Source organism: Barbus barbus, assembly GCF_936440315.1.
Source record: "Barbus barbus genome assembly, chromosome: 36".
Taxonomy (NCBI): Eukaryota; Metazoa; Chordata; class Actinopteri; order Cypriniformes; family Cyprinidae; genus Barbus; species Barbus barbus.
The window spans coordinates 10,804,638-10,815,554 of record NC_136714.1 but is presented as its reverse complement, the minus strand read 5'-3'; the positions used below and the strand labels follow the sequence as shown (position 1 = coordinate 10,815,554).

At 37.1% G+C, this 10,917-nt stretch overlaps 2 protein-coding genes across 2 annotated transcripts; one reads left to right on the top strand and one right to left on the bottom strand.

The window, feature by feature from the left end:
* Positions 1 to 316: 316 nt before the first annotated feature.
* On the bottom strand, positions 317 to 3,139 carry LOC306856045 (uncharacterized protein). The gene is made up of 7 exons (XM_079395014.1): positions 2,276 to 3,139; positions 2,137 to 2,205; positions 1,924 to 2,007; positions 1,482 to 1,628; positions 1,202 to 1,369; positions 977 to 1,133; positions 317 to 896 (listed from the first exon to the last, which is right to left on the bottom strand). The coding sequence occupies exons 1-7, from the start codon at positions 2,476 to 2,478 to the stop codon at positions 720 to 722; spliced, it is 1,005 nt and encodes a 334-aa protein (XP_079251140.1). The 5' UTR covers positions 2,479 to 3,139; the 3' UTR covers positions 317 to 719.
* LOC306856046 (zinc finger matrin-type protein 2-like) lies at positions 3,093 to 7,929 on the top strand. Its single transcript, XM_079395015.1, has 6 exons — positions 3,093 to 3,199; positions 3,614 to 3,704; positions 3,932 to 4,055; positions 4,533 to 4,606; positions 5,382 to 5,527; positions 7,021 to 7,929. The coding sequence occupies exons 1-6, from the start codon at positions 3,182 to 3,184 to the stop codon at positions 7,162 to 7,164; spliced, it is 597 nt and encodes a 198-aa protein (XP_079251141.1). The 5' UTR covers positions 3,093 to 3,181; the 3' UTR covers positions 7,165 to 7,929.
* The last annotated feature ends 2,988 nt before the right edge of the window (positions 7,930 to 10,917 follow it).

Sequence of the window (10,917 nt, the reverse complement as noted above, 5' to 3'; positions counted from 1 at the left end):
GCCGATCCCGAGATAACACGACACTCAGAATCATGGGAACTGTAGTGATTTCTCAAGGTTTTTTCGTATTTTTGTGAATAGCTCTAAATTTAAGAGTTTGTTTCCAGGATTAATTTACATTTAAGACCAAATTATTCTTAACGTGGCAAACAATTGTATACAACTCTAGAAATTAACATACCTAATGAACTTCAGTTCTTTGACTTAATAAAAGCAGAAAGATACTACGTTATTCGTTTAATAACGCATTAGGTGAGATCTAATGGGTAAAAGCATACAAAGAAATTGTAGCAAAACAATTTGACATCTGCAGAGTCAGCTAGCCAGTCCATATCTTTATTAGTTTCCCCCCCCCCCATTCATAGAGGTCCACACACACAAAATAAAAATAAAACTTCTGAACTTCCTGTTTTTAGAAAAACAGTGACGTGACAAACAGGAGGAAAAGATAGTGTTAGGAACACAGAACAAGAAATAGAACCAGTGCTTTAGAAGGGAAAGGAACTTGGAGGAAACCAGAAAGTGAGGAACAAAGTAGCAATAACAGGTACGTGAACAATATTGAAACCTTCATCTGGAGAGGATGCCTTGATTACAAAATACATAAAGTGCAGAGCATACTGAACTAGGAGACGGTGATTCAAGTGTAATTGAAACATGGCTGTAGAACAAGCTTTGCACCTGATCTGTGCAGAACATTGGCATGATTTGACGAGACACTACGTAAATCTCCAGAAAGGCTCTTCATGCAGCAAAGGCGCCTGGTTTCGGTTGTGGTCAGTCTCGAGGAGAAATCGCAACCATCCTAGGACGTTCTCCTGTGCTGTTAGGCAACTGCTAAAGGTGTAGCCCAATCCGGGCTGAGAGGTTTGGCTCTGGTGGCATGGGACTCCAACCTGAACAGAAGAATCTCAATTAGCACTGAAACCATGCATTGTATTTTACAAGAGAACTCCATTGACCATTTAAGTCTGACCTGAGTAGCATTAGAATACAGCCAAGGACCATCGGATGATAATTCAGAAGGTTGTGAAACAATGGACGACATGGTATCCGGCTCCATTTCCCACTTGGTGCACTCCTTTTCACCACCGTCGCACAGCTCTGTATTCATCTGCTCAAGCAAACTCTGCCTAAGAGGGTTTAATTTCGCAAATTAATAGAATTACTGCAAAGTTTAAATCCGTCTTTGAAGACTTACAATTGATCAACAGGGTCTTGTCCCTCCGTGTCTTTCTGGGAAGCAGATGGTGGGTCCCATGCATGAAGCGCTCTCCGCCAGAGACGGACTTGCATATCCCAAGATCTGCGGCTATATTTGCGGTATTTGTTTGGAGTGGACGGGTGAATCCCAGGAACACGCAGACACCTGAACGGTTAGGAAATAGAATAACCAGGAGTCTTTCAATACAATCAGGAGAACATTCAGCAAGAAAAAAAAAGGTTAAAGTTGTTAGCGTCTTAATTTCACCAATTCTCACTTTGTAACCTGCTGAGCATAGTTCTGGTAGCCACAGGTGTTCTTTCCATACTGAATCTGTTTTTGTCTACGCTTCAAAACTGCCTCATTGGTCTCGAATTGTGCCGGGTCAGCATTGTTGGGGCACCACTGTCGCCCTGATGGTGACCTACAAAACAAGTTATTTAATCAGCTGGCCCAAGAAGGTTACTTATTTTTTAATAAAAGCAATAAACATACACTTTATGCACATATACCTATATATACACACACACAATTTTATTTAAAATGTATCACTTAAAAGTAGAATTTCATGTGTACACACCATTTATTAAAAATGTTACTTTTAATGGAAGTATTGGTCTAAAAATATTACATTACATTTTGAATTTTGTATGCATGTATACAAATTGTATCAATTCATAAATACTATTCATTTATTTTCAATAACCATATTAAGAGACCTGTTGATCCCATCGATGTCTTCTGTTCCAACAGCAACACTAGCTGTAGACATCTTCAGGATGCAGCGCTCAAGAATAGATGACCTGAACAGAGAATCAGCCACTTAAATGGTTAAAAACCTCTTTAAATTAGTTGTCTTCTGACTGGTCTCATACAAAGCTTTTAAACCAAAACGTCAGATATACAACCAAAGATCATTGAATAAAACAGACCTGCGAGGCTTCTGAACAGCAAAAGTCTTTTCTCCATTATGTGAAGCTGACTGTGGGGTTTTAGAGCAGCTGGGAGGGGGATTCACAAGTCAGTCTCGAATTTGCACTTTATGGCCAAAACAAAAACGGGGATATTTACCTGACAAGACTGTCATACACTGAACTGCAGCCTGGTAGAAGCCAAGGTTCTGGGCTACATGGGAGAGAGTGTGTTTTAGTCTTGAAGTCTTGGGCAACGTCTGTTGACCACAAATGAAGAGGCAGACCTCTAAAATACAAACAAAAGACAAGCTTCAGCAACACATAACGATATTTTAAATGCGCAAACTGAATTTTAAACATACAACCGCGACTCAAAGGGGCTTTGAAGAAGGCTCTCTATGCGCGTTGTCATGATTTTGGCTACAGCCACACAACACGTTTGCGTTTGACAAAGCTTTTATCAGCGGCAGGTGTAACGGGGGCGGGGCTCTACAAATGAGACAGGTTAGGCCACCAATCGATCAAAAAGAATCAAAACAATTTATAAATAAAATAATAAATATCGGCATAACGATTTCACGTGGAAGGAAATAATTGCGCTTTTATTTTGAACTGAAAATGTCTAGCCTACAGTGTTTGATCGCTGCCACGGAGAAAAAGATGTAACGTTAGCTGTCAAAAACAAAGATGTAGCTGTCAGATTTTACAGTATATATTTCACTTGTTTGGACACATACCTTAGTCTCGGCAACAAAATAACTGGCAGATAACATGGTTATGCTAGGCCTATACTATATAACGTTAGGTGTAATATGTCACTAAACAGCCTATTTTATTTATTCAGCAAAATGTAAACAATAAAACAGCTATGAAACACAAAACTATTCGTGTAAATCACGTTAAACGTAACAATATAAAACGTGTTTCGTCCAGTTAATATTGTGTTTAAAGTTGTTGTTGTTTTCCATGATCAGCGACAGCAATTTGATGATCAGACATCGGCTTGAAATAGAACGGCACTTGTTTACGACAGCCACACACTTTACGGCATCACGATAGCAAAATGGCGTCTGGCAGTGGGGTGAGAATTTTGTTAAGACTTGTTTAGATTTCCTTCTTTGTTTAGCATTTTAATCTATCCGCTTTCTTTGTCCATTGTTTATGAACTAAATCTGTTCTTAATTTCGACTTTTAAAAAGTGTAGCTGTGAAAAATGAAAGCTGGTTGAGGGTTGCGTCGCCTGATGGTTTTGTTGTTTTGTTATCGTTTAGAAAAACAAGAACATTGATTTATTTATCTATGAGACGTTTTGCAATCTGGTATCTCTAGTATTGCTGGCCGACAGCCTTGTTTAACTCTCGATATGATCAGATGGGTTTTTAAATGTTCGATCTTGTGCACATGCTTTCTATGCATTTTCAGCAGATTTCTGAATGTAGCTGACGTGATTCCTTTGTTTAACATGTTTATAATAGCATCTGTTTGTTTTTTGTAGTCCAAGAATGATTTTCGTCGTAAATGGGACAAAGATGAATATGAAGACCTGGCCCAGAAACGACTCACAGAAGAGAGAGAGAAAAAAGATGGTAAGCAAAACAATGTTGTAACCTTTCATTTATTTATATATATATTTATTTATTTATTTATTTATTTATTTTTCCCTGTGTATAAGCTTTAAAGAATGCATTTTATTACATTTTATGTTAGATTGTCACGTATAGGGTCAAATAAAATTGGATCAGATGACAATAGTTAAAATAGAAAATAATTTCTAGCAGTATTTCTTATGTTATCCGTCTTTTCCCTTCTCCAGGCAAGCCTGTGCCCCCCGTCAAGCGGGAGCTTCTCCGCCACAGAGATTATAAAGTGGATCTGGAGTCAAAATTGGGGAAGACAATCGTCATCACAAAGACCACAGCACAGGCTGAGATGGGAGGGTGGGTATCTGCTATACGATGACTGTACTAATACTACAACAGTATGAGTTTATGAACGTGAGTGGGCTGTGCAATTAATCAAAATCATAATCATATCATGATGTGAACACGTGTCATTTCTAAACTGCAGAAAGCACTATTTATGCAAAGATATGGTGCCCGCAAATATTGTCAATAAAGCCGCAACAACTACTTCAGCTAATCAACATCTCTTTTGATAAGGCTTTCCTGGTTTCCTTTTGAAAAATGTTTCAAATTTAAATTCATAAAACCAAAATGCATTTATAAATGTAAATTGTCAGGAAATATTATGTCAAAATGGTGATTAAAAGTCAAAATGAAATATAATAGTGATTAGTGTTTTATTTTTTTTATGTATTGTTGAAACATGTTATCCAGATTCTTTTCATTGGCTGACAATATTTCAGGGTTTTGTGCTATTTCTGTTGATCTAATCATGCATTTCCTTCCTCTCAGGTACTACTGCAATGTCTGTGATTGTGTAGTAAAAGATTCCATAAATTTCTTGGATCATATCAATGGTAAAAAACGTAAGTATTGCAGTCTTTGTTCGTTTCTTGTATTTTATGCAAAGTATTCATATTACATATTATATATATATGTAACCCATGTAGCATGTGTTTAAATTTTTACTCACTATATGTACAAATCCTAATGTGTGATATTTAAATGAATTTGTATACTATCTGTACGTAACAGCTCTATGTATAAATGTGATCCTGGACCACAAAACCAGTCATAAGTAGCACTGGTATAGTTGTAGCAATAGCCAAAAATACATTGTATGGGTCAAAATGATCAATTTTTCTTTAATGCCATAAATCATTAGGACATGTTCCTTGAAAATATTTTGTAAATTTCTTACCGTAAATATCAAAACTTAATTTTTGATTAGTAATATGCATTGCTAAGAACTTAATTTGGACAACAGTAAAGATGATTTTCTCAATACTTAGATTTTTTTTTTTTGCACCCTCAGATTCCAGATTTTCAAATAGTTGTATATCGGCCAAATATTGTCCTATATATCCTAATAAACCATACATCAATGAAAAGCTTATTTATTCAGATAAGCATGATCTTATTCTTTCAGATGATGTATAAATCTCAATTTCAAAAAAATTACCCTTATGATTGGTTTTGTGGTCCAGGGTCACACATACTTTAAAAAAGTTTTTAGTAATAATTTTATTATCCTGCACTTGTTACTTTTATAATTAGTTGATAGCTGTTGTGTTTCTGTAGAAAAGTCAAATATTTTGTAAGCACGTATTTTCTCAATACATTTATTTTGCCATTACACAGATCAGAGAAACCTGGGAATGTCCATGCGAGTAGAGCGCTCTTCATTGGACCAAGTTAAAAAACGTTTTGAAGTAAACAAGAAAAAGCTGGAGGAAAAGCAGAAGGAGTACGATTTTGAGGAACGAATGAAGGAGTTGCGAGAGGAGGTCAGTGTTAAAATGGAGGTTCATTTACGTATAGGTGCCATGCGGATATATGTCTTGAAGACCAGTGCATCTTAACTCACAATTGTGAATAAAAAATATAATTTTTGGGATGTCCAGTGCATGCTTTCTGTAACATGGTAGGTACTGTTGTGGCACGCCGGGGTTGTTCTCGTCTGTTTCTCAGTCAGCGAAGTCAGAAAGGCTCAAAACAGCAGAGTTTCAGGTGTCAAAGGAAGACTTTATTAACAAAGTAACAAAGCCGAAGAGTCAGCCGCCACATCCACTGTCTCTCTGGTCTTTGTTTGTTCAGATGCTCCATTTTATACACTCTGACAATGTATTGACCTTGGTTCTTTCAATTTTTTACTTGCCATATCTTTTTTGGCTCGCCACCAATATTTTGCCGTCTCCTCCATCCTTTATCTAATGGTGGAATATTGCGGAAACTCCCTTTTTATATATAGGGCCTCCCCTTGTCTGGAGGTCATTTCATCCTCTTTGATGTCTGGTGGCCTTCCCTGCACCTGGCATCATGTAAACTCACAATGAACTAGCATGTGAACTCACAATGACCCACAGTCTATGCTACTTTAACATATTATTCAATACTTTGATATTACATTCTCTTTTCAGTAATATTAATAAGATAATAACATTTCTGTATTTTACTACTGAATTACACAATAGTACTTGTCTGAAAAAAACCTAAATCTTAAAGTCACACACAAATGAAGATTTTCTATTAATTTACTCCCCATCGGGTCATCCAAGATGTAGGTGGCTTTTCTTCAGTAGAACAGTAAATAATTTTTTTTAACCATGGTCCAGCAGCTATTGGCACTTGAGATTAAAAAAACAACTATATATTGATGTTAGTCTGTGCATGGAACATTATTCCCTGTAATTCATAGCCTCAGGCAAGCAGTGTGGAGTGATGTCCGTTCAGTGAATGAATCATTCTTTTGAACTGGTTCTTTTTGGACTGGATAAACCAGTTCACTAAATTGGCCTGAACTGTCACTGCTTAATTGTGTAAACAAACTGGTGAATCGGTAATTTGAACCAGTTCTTTGAAATGAAATGTCCGAAAGAACCAGTTTGCTGAAAAGAATCAGGCTTCCCCATTTGCCTGAGGTTATGGATTAAAGATAACAATGCTGTAAATAATGTTAAGTTTCTTGCACAGACCAGTCACTTTGCTTCAATGTATCAAAATGTCAAAATATCATCAGGACTCAGGAGCTATAGGTATTAATTTTGTCTTGCCTGTCAATGCCTTTTTATAACTTAAGTGCCGGTAGCTTTTGACTTGCATTTATGAATCACAAAGGACCACGGTTTCAGCTAAAAATCTTCTTTACTATTCTGAGGGTGTGTAAATTAACAGCATACTATAATTTTTTTGGTGAACTATCCCTTTAAGAATATTTTTTTTCTATTTATCAATATCCAGAGTTGATAATCTATTCTTATTTTTTCTTGCTCTTGTTAAGGAGGAGAAAGCAAAAGCCTACAGAAAAGAAAAGCAAAAGGAAAAGAAAAGAAAGGCAGAAGACGATCTCAACTTTGAAGATGATGATGAAATGGCTGCTGTGATGGGATTCTCAGGTTTTGGATCCTCCAAAAAAGGCCACTGATTACTCCTTATAATGTTTGCTCACCAAGGCCTTCTCTGAATAGGTATCTCTAAACTGTATGAAAATTTGGAAGAACTTCATTATTGCTTTACAGGACCACACAGCTTTTTATCGCACATTCTGTTAAATACTTCCGATTCTACATGTGTGGGTAACCTGTTTTTGGCCCTTGATCGTAGAACATCAGCATAATTTCGTCAATCTACACCGAACTCCTTGTTATAATGAAGTTTTTGTTATAACATCATTGTGTAAATAGGGCTTCATTTGCATAAATGTTTTATGAGTTGTGTCTGAAGTTACCCTCTTATACTTTCCACACAATGAAACAAAAAAGGTTCAAATAAAAACATGACCTCTTTTGAAGACAAAACTTGATGCTTCTATTCCCTAACGTCTTGGTAGATGTGGGGCATTCAAGGGAATAAAAAAAAAATGTTAATTGTGTAATTGTAGAGGGTTTTTTTTATTATAAGGAGACTGATAGATTGTAATTTGTGGTTATTTTACATTAAAAACATTATCTAACATCCTTTCAGAGTTTTCTACTATATTAAAGTACAAAACAATACTAGCTACAGCCGTGTGTGTACACTACACACACTGCCTATTGCAAAAGTATTCATACCCCTCCATTTAAAAAAAAAAAAAGTTTCATTTTATTTTGCTGCCTTGTTAAACTGCTTTAAATTATTTTTTTCCTACATCAATCTACACTCCATACACCATATTGACAAAGCAAAAACAGAATTGTCACAACTTCATAAAAGTATTAAAAATAAAAAAAACTGAGATGAGTACATTGCATAAGTATTCATACCCTTAACTAAATATTTAGCTGAAGCACCTTTACAGTCTCGAGACTTTTTTGTTTGACGCGACAAGCTTTGATCATCAGCATTTGGCAATTATCTGCCATTCTTCTCACCTCTTCACCTCTCAAGCTCTTTCAGGTTGGATGGGGGCATATGCACATTTTCAGGTTTCTCCAGAAATATTTGTTTCGGTTCAAGCCCAAGCTCTGGTTGGGCCACTCAAGGACATTCACAGAGTTGTCAATAAACCACTCTTGCTGTGTGTTTAGGGTCATTGTCCTGTTGGAAGGTGAACCTTCTGCCCGTCTGAGGTTCTGAATGCTCTGGACTGGGTTTTCATTAAGGCTATCTCAATATTTATCTCAATATTTTGGTATATTGAGCTTTTCTTCTACTCTGACGAGTCTCTCAGTCCCTGCCACTGAAAAATAGCCCCACAGCATGAGGCTGCTACCAGCACACTTTACTTTTGGGATGGTACTCTGTATGTGATGAGCAGAGTTGGTTTCCTTCAAACATTATTCTTACAATTGAGGTTCATCAGACCAGAGAATCTTGTTTCTCAGAGTCTGAGGGTCATTTAGGTGCTTTTTTTTGCAAATTCCAAGTATGTTTTCATATGTCTACACTGAAGAGAGAATTGAGTCTTGCACACCGCCATAAAGCCCAGATTGATGGAGTGTTGCAGTGATGTTTGTCCTTCTGTAGATTTCTCCAAATCTCCAAATATGATCATGGAGCTCAACTAGTGTGACCATCAGGTTCATCATCACCACTCTAACCAAAGCCCTTCTCCGTCAGTTGCTCAGTTTGGCCAGGAGGCCAGCTCTAAGAAGAATCCTGGTTGTTTCAAACTTCTTCCAATAAGGGTAACAGAGACTACATGCTTCTGTGAACCTTCAATGCAGCAGAATTTTTATGTGAACTCTTTCCCCAGATGTGTGGCTTGGCGCAAACTTGTTTTTGAGCTCTCCAGGCAGTTCTTTTAACCTCAGTTCTTTTGGGCTTGGTTTTTGCTCTGATATGCATTATCAGCTGTTAGATCTTTTATTAAGAAGTGCCTTTCCAAATCATACCCATTCAATTGAATTTGCCACAGGTTAACTTCATTCGAAGTGTTGCAGCATCTACAAGCAATATGAATTCTCCTGAGCTAGTCCCAGATAAGGGTATGAATACTTATGCAATGGAATGATATAAGTTTTTTTATTTTAATAAATTTGCAAAGATGTTAAAAACCTGTTTTTTGCTTTACCATTATGGTGTGTGGAGTGTAGATTGATGTGGGAAAAAAACAATCTAAAGCAGTTTAACATAAGGCAGCAACATAACAAAAAATGAAGGGGTATGAATACTTTCGCAAGGCACTGTATGTATGTGTATATATATATATATATATATATATATACATACATACAGTCATGGCCAAAAATATCGACACCCTTGCAATTCTGTCTGAAAATGCAACACTTCTCTCAGAAAATTGTTCCAGTTGCAAATGCTTTGGTATTCACGTGCTTATTGTTTTTGTTTGCACTGCAACAACACAAAAAATTACTCAAAAATGGACTGGACAAACTTATTGGTACCTTGTCAAAATTGTAAGAAATAATTGCTTTTCAAGCATGTGATGCTCCTGTAATTTGTATTTAGACACACCTGTGGCAAGTAACAGGTGTGTGGGCAATATAGTAATCACACTTGCAACCAGTTAAAATGGAGAAAAGTTGACTCAACCTTTGTGTTGTGTGTCACACTGAGCATGGAGAAAAGAAAGAAGTGTAAAGAGTTGTCTGTGGATTTGAGAGAAAAAAATGTGGAAAAGCATGGACCATCTCAAGGCTACAAGTCCATCTCCAGAGATCTTAATGTTCCTGTGTCCACTGTGTGCAATATCATCAAGAGGTTTACAGCCCATGGCACTGTAGCTAACCTCCCTGGACTTGGACGGAAGAGCAAAATTAATGAAAAATTCCAACAAAGAATTGTTCGAATGGTGGATAAAGAACCCTGATTAACTTCCAAACAAATTCAAGCTGATCTGCAGACACAGGGTACGACAGTGTCAGCTCGCACTATCCGTCACCATCTGAATGAAAAGGGACGATATGGTAGGAGACCCAGGAGGACACCACTGCTGACACAAAGGCATAAAAAAAGCAAGACTGGAATTATCCAAAACTTGTGACAAAACCACAATCCTTCTGGGAGAACATACTGTGGACAGATGAGACAAAAGTAGAGCTTTTTGGTAAAAGACATCATGGCTTTGTTACAGAAAAAGAAATGAGGCCTTCAAAAAAAAAAAAAAAGAAAGTCCCTACAGTCAAACATAGTGGAGGTTCAAAGATGTTTTGGGGTTGCTTTGCTGCTTCTGGTACTGGATGCCTTGACTGTGTGAACGGTCATGAAATCTGATGATTACCAAAGAATTTTGGGGTTCAACGTAGTGGCCAGTGTCAGAAAGCTGCGTCTCCACCAGAGGTCATGGTCTTCTAGCAGGACAATTACCCGAAACACACTTCAAAAAGAAATGGTTACAAACAAAGTGCTGGAGAGTTCTGAAATGGCCAGCAATTAGTCCGGATCTGAATCCCATGTGGAGAGATCTCAAAACAGCAGTTGGGAGAAGGCATCCTTCAAATCTGAATGACCTGGAGCAGTTTGCAAAAGAAGAGTGGTCCAAAATTCCAGTAGATAAGAAACTCATTCATGGGTACAGGAAGCGATTGATTTCAGTTATTTTTTCCAAAGGGGGTGCTACCAAATATTAAGTTAAGGATGCCAATAATTTTTTCCAGTGCATTTTTTTGGGTTCTGTGTGGAATTGTATCAGATTTGACGACTTCTGTTTTTTGTGTGTGTGTGTGTGTGTGTTCCAAAGCAATAATAAAAAAACATGAGTACCAAAACATTTGCAACTGCAACAATTTTCTGA